The sequence below is a fragment of the Pelodiscus sinensis genome, chromosome 32, assembly GCF_049634645.1.
Source record: "Pelodiscus sinensis isolate JC-2024 chromosome 32, ASM4963464v1, whole genome shotgun sequence".
Lineage (NCBI taxonomy): Eukaryota > Metazoa > Chordata > Testudines > Trionychidae > Pelodiscus > Pelodiscus sinensis.
In genome coordinates, this window is record NC_134742.1 from 8,289,692 (window position 1) to 8,308,351 (window position 18,660).

Here is an 18,660-nt window from a genome sequence, read left to right on the forward strand (position 1 = left end):
TGCCCGCGCCCCGCGGCTCGCCCAGCCCCTCCCGGGGCAGCACGTACCTGGCTGGAGCCTCGGGGCGCGGGACGCTCTGCCGGGCGCGGCCGGACCCCCCTTGGCCTCGGGCCGGGCTCGCTACGCGCCGCTGGGCTGGGCCCGGGCCCCCGCTGCTCGGCTCCAGCCGGGGCGCCCCGAGGGGACCCGGGTCTCGCCGCGTTCGCCTGGCGGAAAGTGAAAGTGACCATGGAAGGGTCGAAGCCCGTGACGTGGGCAGGCTGGAAAACCCTCGCTCCCCCGCGGGGCGCGCAGCCCCAGCCTCCCTCCCTCCCGCGCCCACCGCCCGGCGTCGCTCGCTGGTAGTGAAAGTAGCGTCGCAAATCGCATCATTTCCAGCCTGTCACGCAGCGAGCCTGGAGTCCGCTCCCCAACCGCAGCAACAAAGCGGCCCTTCCCTTTCCTCCAGACATCCATTTCCTACCGAGCTCTCAGCGGGAGAGCACAGCAGACCGCAAAGTGATGGGAACAGATTGACGACAAGAGGTTAGTAGGGGCCAGGCCAGTTAGTCAAGGGTTGGGTGGTCAAATCTCCCAGGGGTCAGTTTAGCGGGAGGAATAGCCCAGTGGTTTAAATAAATAATGGAGATTGCCTATCTCCTAGAACTGGAAGGTCATTGAGTCCAGTCCCCTGCCTTCACAGCAGGACCAAGTACCATCTGTGACAAACTTTTGCCCCAAATTCCTAAATGGCCTCCACAAGGATTAAACTCACAACTCTTGGTTTAGCAGGCCAATGCTCAAACCACTGAGCTATTGCAGCATGGCTTGCTTAAGCCAGGATTATGAGCTCGATTTCTGAGGGGGCCATTTAGCAATCTGGGGTAAATCTGTTCGGGATTGTATTTAGCTATGCCGTGAGGGCAGGGAACTGGACTAGATGACCTCTCAAGGTCCCTTCCAGTGCTATGAGATGGTATATCTCCATATATTATTATTTGCCTGGTACCTTGTGTGTCCCTTGTGTAATGCATGAAACTGGATTACAAAGGGTACGTCTAGACTACCGCGTTTTGTCGACGGAAGTTTTGTCGACAGATACTGTCGACAAAACTTCCGTCGACAATTTGCGTCCAGACACATGGAGTTCTGTCGACAAAGCAAGCCGCTTTGTCGACAGAACTCCGTAGTCTGGACGCAATGTTACAGGCAATAACACCTTCTGTCGACAGAGTTCTGTCGACAGAAAGTGTTATGCCTCGTAAAACGAGGTATACCAGCGTCGACAAAACCGCGGAGTTCTGTCGACGTTATGTCGACAGAACTCCGCGGTAGTGTAGACGCTGGTATTGTTTTGTCGACAAAAGTCCACTTTTGTCGACAAAACTAGGTAGTCTAGACACACCCTAAGTCTGGAGCTGGGTTGAGACAAAAGTGGTTCATAAACAGATGGGTCTGCTAGGGAAGCTAGCAAGCAGTGGGACTGGTGCAAAGGTCAAGTTCTGTCTGTGCAGAAGGCGAGTGTTCTATGCACATCATGGGAATCAAAAGTAGCCTGGCTTGGGATAGGAGGATGATTGGTTCATTGATGTGGAAGGCGTAACACATATCAAACAGGAGGGCCTCTATTTTGCAGCTCCTAACGGACTTTGGCAGGTTGCAGCCATGAGGCTTTCCACATAACTAGAGGTTGCCGTGGGATTGACTGCCATGTCCGCAATGTTGAGCTCGATCTTCAGGGCAGTTCTTGCAGAAGCATAACTCTCCTGAATGATGGACTTGAGGATTGGTCTTTTTCAGTCTGGTAGGTGCACCATGAGGGTAGAGAGTCTAGTGTAGTTGTCAAAGTACTGGGTCGACAAAATGACTACATAATTCACAATGAGGGGCAGGAGGATCAAGGAGGAATACACTCCCGTCCAATATATATTCTTTAGTGGGATCACAGGAGAGAGGCTTGTAAAATCCGGTATTGGTGAGTTTTCTTGTTGCCTCCTGCTCATCATCTGTCCTGTTCATGATGACCACAGCACCTACACAGCTACATCATAGACATCCAGGAAACCAGACCTGCAATCAGCCATGGTGCCAACTCTGCCCCTATATCTCTATAAGCGAATTCATTACTGGAACCAACAGCATAAGCCACCAAATCAGAGGCTCATTTAACTGCACATCCAGTAATTGAACCTATGCCATCAAATGCCAGCAATGCCCCTCTGCAATAGATATTGGACTAACTGGACAGTCTTTACAGGAAAGAATTAATGGACACAAATCTGACATCCGTAAAAGGAATATACAAAAATCTGTTGGAGAACACTTTAATCTTCCTGAGCATGCAATAACAGATCTTGAAGTAGCTGTTTTGTTACAGACCAATTCCAGAAGCCAAATACATAGGGGAGGACTGGAATGACAATTCATTCACAAGTGTGAATAAAGATACTGGGTGGCTGGGTCATTATCAACCTACCAAACAATGGTTCTTTGTCTATATAGAATTTCATGATACCATCTACATGAGTTGTTAGTCTTTAAGTGCTCCCAGACTATCTGCTGTCTGCTAATTAATGGTTCTTCTCTGCCTCTTTTGACTATCCAGTATTTAAGTATTTATAGATTTTTTTCCTATTACATTCCAGCTTTGCTTTCCCCTTGATATATTTTTTTACCCGCTGCCTCTTCTTGCCCCTGCACTCCATTTTTTCCTCTTCCACACACACACCCTTCTCCCTTAGCAAAATGCAGGACAATGTAGCACTTTAAAGACTAACAATATGGTTTATTAGATGATGAGCTTTCGTGGGCCAGACCCACTTCCTCAGATCAAATAGTGGAAGAAAGTAGTCACAACCATATATACCAAAGGATACAATTAAAAAAAAATGAACAAATATGAAAAGGACAAATCACATTGCAGAACAGGAGGGGGATGCGGGGGGGGGGGAGGAAGGAAGGTAAGTGTCTGTGAATTGATGATATTAGAGGTAGGGAGAGTGGGATGTTTGTGAGTTAATGGTATTAGAGGTGATAATTGGGGAAACTATCTTGATAATGGGTGAGATAGTTCAAATGTTTGTTGAGTCCTTTTTGGAAAGTGTCGAATTTTAACATGAATGACAGTTCAGAGGATTCCCTTTCAAGTGCAGATGTAAAAGGTCTTTGTAGCAGAATGCAGGTGGTTAAGTCATTGAGAGAGTGTCCTTTCTGGTTAAAATGGCAAGAAACTGTTTTCTCTTTGTGATCTTGTCTGATATCTGTTTTGTGGGCATTAATCCTTTGGCGAAGAGAAAACAGTTTCTTGCCATTTTAACCAGAAAGGACACTCTTTCAATGACTTAACCACTAGAATTAGGGAAAAAGATTTCACTGAGGTTGGTGAAACACTGGAATAGGTGGCTTAGGGAAGTGGGGGAATCTGTAAACCTGACAAAGCCCTGGCAGGAATGATTTGGTTGGGGTGGGTCCTGCTCTGAGCGGGAACAGGACTAGCTGACTCCTCAGGTCCTTTCCAGCCCAGTGTTTCTAGGACTCTGTGGACAGGGGGCAGAGAGTGAGATCCTAGGAGAGGTTCCAAGTAGCACCAGGCCTAGAGGCTAGAAGAGGGATGTAGGAGGTGCCATGGGGCACTGGAACTAGGACGTGGCTTCTCTTGGGCGTGTGTGCATTTGCACACACTCAACTGAACTGCAACATTTCCATCATCATCCTCACCAAAATAATGACCAGTGAATACAACAGCCCCTACCTGCTCCCGGAGGGGATGCTCAAAGGAAGCACCAGAAACCACATCAGCTGGTCCAGCTACCCCCAAAACACAGGCCAGGTGTGAAGATTTTTCTACCCATTAACTCCGCATCCTGTATCATCAGTGCACACATAGCCCACCATTGCCTGTGCCACCCCCGTCCAAATCCCACTCCCCATCTCTCAGGGTATGTCTACACTCCCACCCTAGTTCGAACTAGGGTGGTTAATGTAGGCAACCGAAGTTGCAAATGAAGCCCGGGATTTGAATTTCTCAGGCTTCATTTGCATCTTGCCGGGCGCCGCCATTTTTAAATCCCCGCTAGTTCGGACTCCGTGCCCGCGGCTACATGCGGCATGGACTAGGTAGTTCGGAATAGGCTTCCTATTCCGAACTACCGTTACTCCTTGTGGAGCGAGGTGTACCGGTAGTTCGGAATAGGAAGCCTAATCCGAACTACTTAGTCCGTACCGCGTGTAGCCGCGGGCACGGAGTCCGAACTAGCGGGGATTTAAAAATGGCGGCGCCTGGCAAGATGCAAATGAAGCCTGAGAAATTCAAATCCCGGGCTTCATTTGCAACTTCGGTTGCCTACATTAACCACCCTAGTTCGAACTAGGGTGGTAGTGTAGACATACCCTCACATCCTAGAACTGTGGTCACCAATAGGTCGATCGCGATCCACTGGTCGATCACGAGGCCTCGACCAGTCGATCACGAGGCATCCTGTCTGCCCCACACCCATTTCCCTCCCACCCCTGAGAAGCCCCACTACCTACCTCAATTGAAAATGGAGGTAGTGTAGGCTTCCCCGGGGTGGACAGAATTCCCGCAGCTTAGTGCCACTTCCGGCGATTCCAGAAGTAGCGCTAGCTGCTTTGCCGGGTGTACTGCGGGAGGGAGCATCTGATCCCTGCACCGCACAGGAGGGATGAGTCAGCCCCAGCAGTCGGCCCTGGGGCAGGTGCACGCGGGGTTTCCTTGCACCGAGGGGGTCGGCCCCAGGGCGCGCTGGCACCCCACTCCCCAGCCCCCACTCCCCAGCCAGAGAATTCTGTCCCCACTCCCCGAACGCTGTCCCCACTCCCCTGTCCCCAGCCACAGAACTCTGTCCCCACTCTCCTGTCCCCAGCCACAGAATTCTGTTACCACTCCCCTGTTCCCAACTACAGAACTCTGTCCCTATTCCTGTCCCCACTGGCACCCTGTCCCCAGCTGCAGAAACCTGTCCCCACTGGCACTCTGTCCCCTGCTGCAGAACCTGTCCTCTGCCCTCCCAGCACCCTGTTCCCTCTCCCCTGCCCCCAGCCGCAATACTCTGTCCCCACAAAATGTATAATTATAAATGCTTCATTTTAGATTTGAATAGCATGAATAAAAACCAGACCATTTATTTCATAACTATAAACATGTGATTTTAATTTTATATAGCGCATAATTTAAAAATAAACTGTTTATCAGAGTGTGTAAGTAGTTCGAATTAAGGGCTGAGTAGCCACTTCATTCGAACTAGTGGGAGGCTAGCCCTTCCCAGCTTACCCTAGTGGCCACTCTGGGCACCACCAGAGAAACTTGTCTGCCCCCATCCCGGCCCCAGAGCCCTTAAAGGGGCACATTCTGACTACGGTGCCCGTGCCAGGTGCAAGCCTGCCAGCACCCAGCCAGCAGACCCTGCACCTGGCACAGCACAAGCCAGCCACCAGCTGCCACCCAGCCCTCTGACTCTTCCTGGGACCAGGCTGGAGGCTCCCAGGAGCCTGCCCAGGGCCGCAAGAGGCAGGCGCCCACCTAGTCTAGTCTGGACATCGTGGACCTCATCGAGGTTTGGGGGGAAGCCTCCAACGTCCACGACCTCCGCACTAGGCACAGGAAAGTGGCCATTTAGGGCAGGATAGCTGCCAGCCTGGCCACCCAGGAGCAGGTTTGCATGAAAATCGAGGTGGTCCACTGAGACCCCCGAACCTGAACTTAGAACATAAAAACATAAGAACGGCCGTACTGGGTCAGACCAAAGGTCCATCTAGCCCAGTAGCCTGTCTGCCGACAGCGGCCAACCCTAGGGACCCTGGAGGGGATGGACCGAAGACAGTGACCAAGCCATTTGTCTCGTGCCATCCCTCTCCAGCCTTCCACAAACCTTGGGCAGGGACACCACTCCTACCCCCTGGCAAATAGCACTCCATAGACCCAACCTCCATGACTTGATCTCACTTCCCTTTAAACTCTGTTCTAGTTTTAGCCTTCACAGCCTCCTGCAGCGAGGAGTTCCACAGGCTGACTCTTTGCTTTGTGAAGAACAACTTTCTGTTACTACTTTGAAGCCTGCAACCCATTCCTTTCCTTTGGTGTCCTCTAGTCCTTCTTTATGGGAACTAATGAAGAACTTTTCTTAATTCACCCTCTCCACCAAACTCCTGCTTTTAGAGACCTCTATCCTGTCGTCCTCCTCCCCCCCCCCCTCCCCCGTCTCCTCTTTTCTAAGCTAAAAAGTCCCAGTCTCTTTAGCCTCTCTTCATATGGGACCTGTTCCCAACCCCTGATCATTTTAGTTGCCCTCCCCTCTCCCAGCCTCTCTCTTCCCCTCTCCCACCTCCTTTTCCCAGTCTCCCCCAGTTTTGTTCAATAAAGAGAGATTCCATTTTTGAACACAATTGTCCTTTATTTTGTACATCAAGAAGAGGGGCTAGGGAAGGGTAAGTGGAAAGAGGAGAGGGAAGAATGGGGTACGTGCCCCCGATGGGGAGGACTGGGCTGGCTCTGCGGGCTTCTGGGGGTGGTAGCTCTCCTGCAGCCCCCCAATTGCCCCCTCTCCCCAGATGGCAGCCTGCGGCAAGTGCAGCCGGTCTGATGGCTGAGTGCTGTGATGTGCCCAGTGTGGGTAGTCCGGGCAATCCAAGCCAGGACTGCTTTGCAAGCAGGGCACCCCTGAGAACTGTCTGTCCGGGGTGGGGGTCGGGTCCCTTTAAGCACAGCCCTCGGCTAGCCTGAGACAGCAGCTCCACGCTCTAAGTCCTCCTCTGATGCCCTGCCGGCACTGCTTCCGGCCATCCTTAAGCCTGGTTCAGGGTCCACTTAATGTGGACATGCTAGTTCGAATTAGCAAAATGCTAGTTTGGATCCGTTAGTTCGAATTAGCTTAGTTCGAATTAACTAATTCGAACTAAGTTAGTTCGAATTAACGTTGTAGTGTAGACATACCCAGGGAGGCTTGTGAGGCTGCTTGTAGTGGCTGGCTAGAGCTGGTGCTAATGATGTCAGGTCGGGAGTTCAAGCGGCAGTCTGGGCAAGGTGGGGCCCTGTCTCCCTTTAGCTGGCAATTACAGGCAGAGAGGCTGGAAAAGGAAACAGGCTGATCTGCTGGCAGGGAACAGGCCAATGTACTGGTTAGAGGAGCTCCAGCAGGCACACACTGCGCTGGGCCAGCCTGCTGGGAAGGGGCTCTGGCCACCTGCTTCCCTGCCCTCTCTCAGCTCCCCCCTTCCCTTGTTGGCTGAGAGGGATATCATAGAATACTAGGACTGGAAGGGACCTCGAGAGGCCATTGAGTCCAGTCCCCTGCCCTCATGTACTGACCAAGTACTGTCTAAACCATCCCTGATAGACATTTATCTCACCTACTCTTAAGTATCTCCACAGATGGAGATCCCACAACCTCCCTGGGCAACTTATTTCAGTGTTTAACCACCCTGACAGGTAGGAACTTTTTCCTAATGTCCAACCTAAGCCTCCCTTGCTGCAGTTTAAGCCCATTGCTTCTTGTTCTATCCCCAGAGGCCAAGATGAACAAGTTTTCTCCCTCCTCCTTATGACACCCTTTTAGATACCTGAAAACGACTATCATGTCCCCCCTCAATCTTCTCTTCTCTAAACTAAACAAACCCAATTCTTTGAGCATTCCTTCATAGGTCATGTTCTCTAGACCTTTAATCATTCTTATTGCTCTTCTCTGGACCCTCTCCAATTTCTCCACATCTTTCTTGAAATGCGGTGCCCAGAACTGGACACAATACTCTAACTGAGGCCTAATCAGTGCGGAGTAGAGCGGAAGAATGACTTCTCGTGTCTTGCTCACAACACACCTGTTAATGCATCCCAGAATCATGGTTGCTTTTTTGCAACAGCATCACACTGTTGATTCACATTTAGCTTGTGGTCCATTATAACCCCTAAATCTCTTTTATAAAATATATCGAAAGGATAGAGCAGGCCAGCTGGGTGGTGGAGTGGCACTGTATGTGAAAGATAGTGTAGAATCAAATGAAATAAAAATATTAAATGAATCAACATGTTCAATAGAATTGCTATGGATAATAATTCCAAGCTCCAATAATAAGAAATTAGCAGTAGGGATATATTATTGACCACCTGACCAAGACAGCGATACTGACATTGAAATGCTGAGGGAGATTAGAGAGGCTACCAAAATAATGAACTCTATAATAATGGGGGATTTTAATTATCCCCGTATTGACTGGATACATGTCACCTCAGGAAGAGAAGCGGAGATAAAATTTCTCAATGGCTTAATTGACTGCTTCTTGGTGCAGCTGGTACAGGAACCCACAAGGGGAGAGGCAATTCTCGATTTAGTCCTGAGTGGAGCGCAGGATCAGGTCCAGGAGATAACCGTTACAGGACTGCTTGGGAATAGTGACCATAATATAATAACATTCAACATTCCTGTGGTGGGAAGAACACCTCAGCAGTCCAGCACTCTGGCATTTAATTTCAAAAAGGGGAATTACACAAAAATGAGGAGGTTAGTTAAACAGAAATTAAAAGGCACAATGACCAGAGCCACCAAATCCCTGCAAATTGCATGGAAACTTTTTAAAGACACCATAACAGAGGCCCAACTTAAATGTATACTCCAAATTAAAAAACATAGCAAGAGACCTAAAAAAAAGTCACCGTGGCTTAACCACCATGTGAAAGAAGCAGTGAGGGACAAAAAGGCATCTTTTAAGAAGTGGAAGTCCAATCCTAGTGAGATAAATAGAAAGGAACATACACACTGTCAAATCAAGTGTAATAATGTAATAAGAAAAGCAAAAAAAGATTTTGAGGAAAAAACTCAAAAAGAAATAATAAAATGTTTTTTAAGTACATTAGAAGCAGGAAGCCTGCTAAAATACCTGTGGGTCCCCTAGACGATTGAGATATAAAAGGAGCAATCAAAGATGATAAAGCCATTGCAGATAAACTAACTGATTACTTTGCTTCATTCTTCACATCTGAGGACGTTAGGGAGATTCTCAAATCTGCACCGTCTTTTGTGGGTGATGAATCTGAGGAACTGTCCCAGATTGAAGTGTCATTAGAGGAGGTTTTGGAACAAATAGAAAAACTTAATGTTAACAAATCTCCGGGACCGGATGGCATTCATCCAAGGGTTTCAAAAGAACTCAAATGGGAAATTGCCGAACCATTATCTGTGGTTTATAACTTATCCTTTAAATCGGCTTCCATACCTAATGACACCAATATTTAAAAATGTGACACCAATATTTAAAAAGGGTCTAGCGGCGATCCTGGCAATTACAGACCAGTAAGTCTAACTTCAGTACCGGGCAAATTAGTTGAAACAATAGTAAAGAATAAAATTGTGAGGCACGGAGAAGAACATAATTTGTTGGACAAAAGTCAACATGGTTTCTGTAAAGGGAAATTATGACTTACTAATCTATTAGAGCTCTTTGAAAGGGTTAACAAACATGCAGGCCAGGGGGATTCAGTAGATATAGTATACTTAGATTTTCAGAAAGCCTTTGACAAGGTCCCTCAACAAAGGCTCTTGTGTAAATTACATGGCCATGGGATAAGAGGGAAGGTCCTTTCTTGGACTGAGAACTGGTTAAAAGACAGGAAAAAAAGGGGTAGGAATAAATGGTAAATTTTCAGATTGGAGAGGGGTAAGTAGTGGTGTCCCCCAAGGGTCAGTCCTGGGAACAATCCTTTTCAACTTATTGATAAATAATCTGGAAAAAGAGGTAAGCAGTGAAGTGGTAAAGTTTGCGGATGATACCAAACTATTTCGAATAGTCAAGACAGAAGCAGACTGTGAGAGACTCCAAGAAGATCTCGCCAAACTGAGTGATTGGGCAACAAAATGGCAAATGAAATTTAATGTGGATAAGTGTAAAGTAATGCATATCGGGAAAAATAACCCCAACTATAGGTACAGTGTGATGGGGGCTAATTTGGCTATGACAAATCAGGAAAGAGATCTTGGAGTTATCGTGGATAGTTCTCTGAAAACTTTGACACAGTGTGCAGCAGCGGTCAAAAAGGCAAATAGGATGCTAGGAATTATTAAGAAAGGGATATAAAATAAACACAGAATATCTTACTGCCCCTGTATAAAACTATGGTACGCCCATATCTTGAATAATATGTACAGATGTGGTCTCCTCACCTCAAAAAAGATATTTTGGCCTTGGAAAGGGTTCAGAAAAGGGCAACTAAAATGATTAGGAGTTTGGAACAGGTCCCATATGAAGAGAGGTTAAAGTGATTGGGACTTTTCAGTTTAGAAAAGAGGAAATGAGGTGGGATATGACAGAGGTATATAAAATCATGAGTGGTGTGGAGGGGGTGGAAAAAGAAAAGTTAGGGCCCATAATAGAAGAACTAGAGGACACCAAATGAAATGAATGGGTAGCAGGTTTAAAACTAATAAAAGAAAGTTCTTCTTCACACAGTGTGTAGTCAACCTGTGGAACTCCTTTCCAGAGGAGGCTGTGAAGGCTAGGATTATAATAGAGTTTAAAGAGAAGCTAGATAATTTCATGGAGGTTAGGTCCATAAAAGGCTATTAGCCAGGGGATAGAAATGGTGCCCCCTGGCCTCTGTTTGTCAGAGGCTGGAGAAGGATGGCAGGAGACAAATCGCTTGATCATCGTCTTCGGTCCACCCTCTCTGGGGCACTTGGTGCTGGCCACTGTCGGCAGACAGGATACTGGGCTAGATGGACCTTTGGTCTGACCCAGAATGGCTGTTCTTATGTTCTTATGTTATGTTCTTTCTGCCGTACTCCTTCCTAGACAATCGCTTTCTATTTGGTATGTGTGAAATTGATTGTTCCTTCCTAAGTGGTGCACTTTGCATTTCTCTTTATTAAACTTCATCCTATTTACCCCAGACGTTTCTCCAATTTGTCCAGATCATTTTGAATTATGACCCCATCCTCCAGAGCAGTCGTAACCCCTCCCAGCTTGGTATCATCTGCAAACTTAATAATCGTACTTTCTATGCCAATATCTAAATCGTCGATGAAAATATTGAACAGAGCCAGTCTCAAAACAGACCCCTGCGGAACCCCACTTATTATACCTTTGCAGCAGGATTGAGAACCATTAATAAGTACTCTTTCAGTACAGTTTTCACGGTAGTTATGCACCCACCTTATAGTAGCCCCATCTAAGTTGTATTTGCCTTGTTTATTGATAAGAATATCATACGAGACCGTACCAAACGCCTTACTAAAGTCTAGATATACCACATCCTCCACTTCTGCCTTATCCTCAAGCCTTGTTATCGTATCAAAGAAAGCTATCAGATTGCTTTGACATGGTTTGTTCTTTACAAATCCATGTTGGCTGTTCCCTATCACCTTGCCACCTTCCAAGTGTTTGCAGATGATTTCCTTAATTACTTGCTCCATTATCTTCCCTGGCACAGAAGTTAAACTAACTGGGCTGTAGTTTCCTGGGTTGTTCTTATTTCCCTTTTTATAGATGGGCACTATATTTGCCCTTTTCTATTCTTCTGGAATCTCTCCTGTCCCCCATGATTTTCCAAAGATGATAGCTAGAGGCTCAGATACCTCCTCTATCAGCTCCTTGAGTATTCTAGGATGCATTTCATCAGGCCCTGGTGACTTGCAGGCATCTAACTTTTCTAGGTGATTTTTAACTTGTTCTTTTTAAATTGTATCTTCTAAACCTCGCCCCTTCCCACTAGCAGTCATGATGTTAGGCAATCCTTCAGACTTCTCCCTGAAGACTAAAACAAAGACGTCATTAAGCAATTTCCAAGTTTCCTGTTACTGGGATGTGGGCCCAGAGCCCAGCTTGCCCCAGGGGAGGAAAAGCTAAGTGCAGGGATGTGGGAGATGAGCTCATAATCCTGGGTTGAGCAAGCCATCCCACAAACCACTGGGCTATTCCTCCCGCTAAACTGACCCCTGGGAGATTTGACCACCCAACCCTTGACTAACCGGCCTGGCCCCTACTAACCTCTTGTCATCAATCTGTTCCCATCACTTTGCGGTCTGCTGTGCTCTCCCCGCTGAGAGCTCGGTAGGAAATGGATGTCTGGAGGAAAGGGAAGGGCCGCTTTGCTGCTGCGGTTGGGGAGCGGACTCCAGGCTCGCTGCGTGACAGGCTGGAAATGATGCGATTTGCGACGCTACTTTCACTACCAGCGAGCGACGCCGGGCGGTGGGCGCGGGAGGCAGGGCGGGCTGGGGCTGCGCGCCCCGCGGGGGAGCGAGGGTTTTCCAGCCTGCCCACGTCACGGGCTTCGACCCTTCCATGGTCACTTTCACTTTCCGCCAGGCGAACGCGGCGAGCCCGGGGTCCCCTCGGGGCGCCCCGGCTGGAGCCGAGCAGCGGGGGCCCGGGCCCAGCCCAGCGGCGCGTAGCGAGCCCGGCCCGAGGCCAAGGGGGGTCCGGCCGCGCCCGGCAGAGCGTCCCGCGCCCCGAGGCTCCAGCCAGGTACGTGCTGCCCCGGGAGGGGCTGGGCGAGCCGCGGGGCGCGGGCAGATGGTTGGAAACACCCGGCGCGCTCCTTGGCCCCGCTCCGTGCGGGACCGGCCCGGGGTGCCCCGTTCGGGGAGATCTCCGGTCTCACCCCCCGCAGGGTGCCCCGGGGTGTCCCTCTGCCCGCCGGCGGGATTGGGGATTTCTGCCTCTTGCGTGTTGTTCTCCGGGGCGATCTGTGACAAATCCCCCCCCCCCCCCCCCCCGTCCCCTCCCAAGATTTCGGAGACTGGCGACTTGCTGCGCGAAGTCTGGTTCCCCGCCCGCTCTCGCTGCGCTTTTCCCTCTTGCCGGCGGGGCGAGTCCTCTTGTGTTTGGGAAGCATCGAGTCCTGCTCGGAACCAGGCAGGGCAGAAAACTGCAGCTGGGTCTTTCTGCGCGTGCCTGAAGCTGATCTTGTTCGGGGGTGTCACTGAGGGGGGCTCCAGGCTACACTGACCCAGGGAAATGTACTGTACCTTGCGCGACGCATCGCTTCCTCCTGTGTGACAAGCCACTGACGATGCAGAATCCCGGGGAAACCTATGGGAGGAGGACAGCTCTTCCAAATTGGTAGTGTTGGCTGGGAAATTACATGTTATGGTTTGGCTTGGGTTGGTTTGAATCGTGTACTATGGACCACGAAATATTGTAGTTTTTCTTTCTTTCAGTTTTCATTTGGCTCCCTTTTCTCCTTGGAGAGAGGAGAAGGCAATAAAGATTTGTATGCCTCCTGAGTGGGCCTTCGCAAATAGAATCATTTTTTTTCATGTAGCATCAATTTCATTGAAAAATCAGTATTAAGGAATTCTACAAGCGAAATGTGGTTTGGGGCCATGGGCAGGGAGAAAGAGGGGTGAGGTAAAAAGTTTGGGGGCAATTTCACTGGCTTTGAGCACCCTGCTGTAGAATGGGGTCAAGTGCCCCTGCAAACAATACAAGCCCAGACTATACCATACCAATGGTGAGCATATTGCCTGCTGCTGCCCCCATATCCCTCACCCCCCTCTGCTGTCCTGGCTCCTGCCTTTCCCACTCCCCTCAGCCCTTTCAGGACTTGCCCACCTCCTCTGCATCAGCCCTTCTGTTCCGCCTGTGCCCTCTCCTCCTGTAGTCCCATCTGATCAGCTGCAGCTGCCTCTGCCCATCCCCTCTGCTAACACCTCCCTCTTCCCACCTGCCCTGCTTCTCTCCTCTGGTGTCTGTCCTTCCCCTCCAGTGTCCTTCCATTCCCTCCGCCTCCCCCCATCCCCTGGTACCTGCATCTTCCTTTACCCTGCACCTTCCTGTTTCCTCCTCCTTTCCTCAGTGCCCCTGACCTCCTTGACTCTTTCTGCCTGGTGCCAACCCTCACCATCATCTGCCCCAGTTCTCCTCATGGTCCTCTGTGTCCCCTCTGTGTCCCCTTCCTTTTCCCATCCCCACTGACACCTTCCCTCTTTTCTCTTCCCCGCTTGCCCTTTTCCTCATTGTCTCCTCTTGGCCCCCTGGCATTTGTCTCTCCTCCACCCTGCCCTTTGTTGCATGCCTCTCTGTTCTCCTGCCCTGCCCTCCTCCCTTCTGCACAAGCCCCTTCCTCTCCTTGCCCTGCTTTCCCTTCGTCCTCCCCCTGTCCCTTCTCTCACCTTCTGCCTTCCATATGGAAAGGAGTTTGTGGGGCTTGAGCCAGGCTGCGATGCTATTACCGCAGTGTCCATCCCTGCTGCTCCTGATGTGGGACTGCATGCTGAGATTGGAGCAGAGGCCACCCATGGTGATATTTTTAGTATTGCGGTTTCGGTCCCCACAGGCTGCCCGGCTCCAGCTGGAGTCAAGTGGCAGCCACATGAGGCCCATTCCGGTGAGGCTGCCCCAGCTGGAACGCACATCGTGTGGCTGCCGCTTGACTCTAGCTGGAGCTAGGGTCTCCCGCGGGGACCCAGACCAGGGTATTAAAAAATAACAACACAGGAGGCCTCTACTGCAGTCTTGGACTCTGCCGAGCCCAAGTGTGCTCCACCCTGTGGCACCCCAGCTATCAAAGCAGCCCAGAGGAGAAGTAGGTGGCCCCTTCAGACCAGGACCCCACACCGCAGAGGGGCTCCTGTGGAGGGAGGGAGGGAGGGAAGGTGGAGAGTAAGGGGCCCTGCGCCACTGGAAGCTGGCTCAGCTGCCCTACCCACCCTGGTGGATGGTGTCACAAAAGGGTGCTGCTGCTGCTCAGTTGATCAAACCGAGCAAACAGAGCTCCTGACTGTGTAATATGACTGGCCCACAGAACAAGAGATCTACAGCAGACAGACTGTACCCTTGAGAAGTTTATTGCAAGCAGTTTAGGAGCAAATCTTAAAAGCACTAAATGTGTGTGTGTGTATATATATATATATATATATATATATATATATATATATATATATATAAAACAATTAAAACAAACAGTGAAAGACAGAAAAAGGCATTAAAATGAATAATTAAACGGAATACTTAACAATTTAAATTTAATTCTTAACCCAATTTAGCAATCTAATTCTTAATTCAATTTAACACACACACACACACACTTACACTCTCACACACACTCACCCTCTGGGGCTGGCCAGACTCCAGGTAATGTTGGTTAATTTGGTTGAGGCAGAGGTCCGATGTGTACATCACCTCAATATGCCGAATCAACGGACTCCAACTCGTGGGGGGAAATGGTGCGGTATATATCCCCTCGGCAGGGGCCAGGCTAGTGAGATGCATCCACTGGTTGCTCACAGTCCGGGTGGGGTGATGTCCGTTAGTGACACTCCCTTCTTCTTGCTGGTGTGTCCACAACTGATCCAGAAATATTTGGTTTTTGCACCGCTTGCCTCACCACAAGTGTGAAACAGCAATCTGTCCTTGGTTAGATTCTTCCCTTGTTACTTTTTCTTATCTCGCAATGCTGGACACCCTGCCCCAGCCACATACACAGTTCTTTTATCTCACACAGTCCTTTTTCTTAACGTTGTAAACAATTCCATAATCCTCCGGGGCTCTTGACTGGACCAAACAAGTCCATAATCTTCTCTTCAGCTCACTTGCTATGGATTCATTCATACACTCACACCTACCAGTCACACTACCCATGATTCGTGACATCTTTCCCCTCTTGATACCTGAGCCATGCTCATGATGTCACTACATAAGTTAGACAAGTATTAATATTTATGCAAGCTGTAAAAAGGTACAAAAGTAGTTATAATTTATAACATACTTTTTAGATGCATTGGCTTGAACACAACAGTACTTAGCCGTTTATGGCAGTAACAGCACATAATGATAAACAAGAACAATACAAAAGTGGCAAGGGATCATGCAATAATAAACACATACATAAGCAAATACATATTTATATTTTACCAATGGTGTTTGGTCAGGTTGACTACTTTGTTGTTCAATTGTTTAATCTGGCAGCCTTTTAGCTAAAGCATAAATTTGTGTGGTTGCCACAGACTGAGTTATTTGAGGAGTCTGTTGAGCCAGATTAGAACTTTTGTTTAAAAGTTTGGTCCAAATGGACTAGTTTTGCGGAGGAGGAATTGGTAGCCTGGGCATAGGAGTGAAAACTGTACTGGTTTGAGGCAAGGGTGACACATAATATGATGGGAACCATGAATTAGAATATCTGATACATTGCAGGTACATTTGAGTATAACTTTTAGTAGAATTACCTTTTTGGCCTAAATGTAACCAGTGACAGGAAACATTTTTGCAGGAGGTTGTAAAGGAAGGGCCTGTGTTAAGAACAGATTGTTTTATTTTGTAATGGTAGGAAAACACAAAGGCCCTTTTTCTTGTAGGCTATGTCTAGACTGCAGGCTTCTTTCAAAAGAGGCTCTTTCGAAAGCATCTTTCGAAAGAGCCTCTTTCGAAAGATCGCGTCTAGACTGCAGGCGGATCTTTCAAAAGAGCAATCCGCTTTTTTGAAAGAGAGCACCCAGCGAGTCTGGATGCTCTCTTTCGAGGAAGCCCTATTTACATTGAAGAACGCCTTCTTTCGAAAGAGGAACTTTCGAAAGAAGGCGTTCTTCCTCGTGAAACGAGGTTTACCGCCATCGAAAGAAAAGCCGTGTTCTTTCGAAATAATTTCAAAAGAACGCGGCTTGAGTCTGGACGCAGGGGAAGTTTTTTCGGGAAAAGGCTACTTTTCCCGAAAAAACCCCTGAGTCTGGACACAGCCGTAGTCCAGCTCAGAGAAACAAGCATTTTGGAGCACTGAGCTAGATGGACACACCGAAGAATTTAACTTAATCTGTGAACAGGGAACAGCAGAGATGAAGTGTGCCAAAATCAGAGTCCAGTGGGATTGAATTTTAAAAAGGAGCCATAACTGCTCCGCTACTGACAAGGCATTCTTAACTAGTTGACAAGGGATGGTAGCTGGCTTGGTGACATTCCAAATCTGTAAGCAGAGCAAGCTCTGCATTTCACCCATTGAAGTCCATGAAAGGCTATGGCTAAAATCCCAGTCCAAATTGTGTTTCTGATGATCCCAAAGAGAAATTGTGCCACAGCTCATTTGGGATACTTGACCTTTACACCGAATTTGCAGTTGAAAATGAATCACCCCAGGGAACTGGTCCCAGGAGTGATACGCTCATGTGGACACCACCTCTTGAAGGAGCTCTGGAGTTAGCACTGAGCCATCCAAAGTGATGGTTGTGATTTGCCATTATAGAATGTGCAGCCACCCCTTGATGCACGGTATTTGGAGCAGTTGTTCACAATTTTTCCAGAACCTAGGGCCACTCTATCAGAATCAATGACTGCAGAGATCCCATGCAGACACACAACTTTCTGAAATAGTTTTTGGGCAGCTATACAGGATTTCATGGGGAAAGCCTGTTCATACCCTTCCACTAAAGGAATTAATAACCCCCATCTGTCTCTGGGGATCTCCCTGTGCACTTCAGGAATTGGGATTTGCCCTTTTAGTTCAGCTGCTATTTATGTTCAAAAATGTTATTTTACTAGCTTAAACAGCTAGCACAATAAACTGTTATAAAATAAAATACCCCAGTAGCATAGTTGGTATTCTTTTCCTGTAAAGTTCAAATTATGTTATTTTAGACTGAGATGTTTAAATCAAAGCTAAGGTTACCAGCTTCCGACGGGATGCCCTTATGTTCATTTGGGAGTGCGATGCTGGCAAGTTCTGGTCTGGGTAGATACAAATACAGTCTGGAACTTCAAAGGTGACATTAGAGATGCTTAAAAAACAACAAATAGTCTGACAGCACTTTAAAGACCAATAACACATGTAGATGGGATTATGAGCTTTCATGGACATAGCCCACTTAGAGATACTGTCGGTTGAAGTTACCCAATCAGTAGATGGTTGATAATGGAGGAGAGTGATTCTTGCCCCTTACAGTATTTGAGTCGTAGGAAGACAGGTCAAGTTGACAGATATCAGATGTGGAGCAGCAATTGTTACACATGTATTTTTGTTTAAATAACAATATGTTGACCTAAAAGTTGTTATAAGTTAATAAGACCCAATACGTGTGTCCCCACACCCATGACAATGATGGCCCCCTGACTCTAGGTATAAGTCTGAGATTTAGGTGCATTACCTGATTACAGCAGAGAGTAAGGGCAGTTTTCCATTATTGCCCCTGCATTCACTTCAGGAAGGGGACCCTCCATGTGGTTTATTTGTTACCGCTTTGGTTAATTGCCTAGTCTTCCCTTTTACTTAAAATAGATTTTTTTGTACCTATCTGCTTCAACTTTTACTTTATTTACATAGTTCCAGAATTAACCTTAGCAGTTTGCTAAGCCCAGCAAGTTTGCCACAACAACCATGCCATTGCCGGATCCTTGCTCTTTAGATGGAACACCATGGAAATGGATATTCAATTTATCAGGAGGCAGATAGAGATAAGATGAGTTCTGATTAGAGCGTCATATATTTTTTTCCCCCTGCCTACTACAGTGTTCCTTTTTTTAAAAACAATACACAATAATGCTAGCATTGAGACAAATGACACAAATTGACAAAACATAACATATGAGACAACACATAAGACATGTAACAATTATTCTTGATTGCTCTTCAGCTGGTACCAGCTTTTTCTGATGTTCTGAAAAACAAAAAGAATTTTTTTTACCCCCGTGGGGGTGGCACATCATATTTTTAAATGCTTCTTTTTGTTACAAGTATTCTTGCTGACTTTATCA

At 47.8% G+C, this 18,660-nt stretch overlaps 2 protein-coding genes across 4 annotated transcripts in view; one reads left to right on the forward strand and one right to left on the reverse strand.

Annotated features, from left to right (window-relative positions):
* LOC102453157 (butyrophilin subfamily 3 member A2-like) overlaps positions 1 to 257 on the reverse strand; it is a 39,796-nt gene extending 39,539 nt beyond the window's left edge. Inside the window, exon 1 of the mRNA XM_075914004.1 lies at positions 48 to 257. The gene's annotated coding sequence lies outside the window, so the exon portion shown is untranslated. The remainder of the gene's footprint in view (positions 1 to 47) is intronic.
* Positions 258 to 371: 114 nt separating this feature from the next.
* Positions 372 to 18,660, forward strand: part of LOC102460034 (butyrophilin subfamily 1 member A1-like) — a 49,173-nt gene continuing 30,884 nt past the window's right edge. Inside the window, exon 1 of one of the 3 annotated variants that reach the window (XM_075914035.1) lies at positions 372 to 525. Coding sequence is in view for 1 of the 3 variants with exons in the window: in XM_075914034.1 (XP_075770149.1) it covers positions 13,017 to 13,044 (28 nt within the window). In the remaining 2 variants the exon portion in view is untranslated. Of the gene's footprint in view, positions 526 to 12,005; positions 12,448 to 12,704; positions 13,045 to 18,660 lie in introns of those variants that run through there. The other 2 variants (XM_075914036.1, XM_075914034.1) reach the window with 2 other exon arrangements.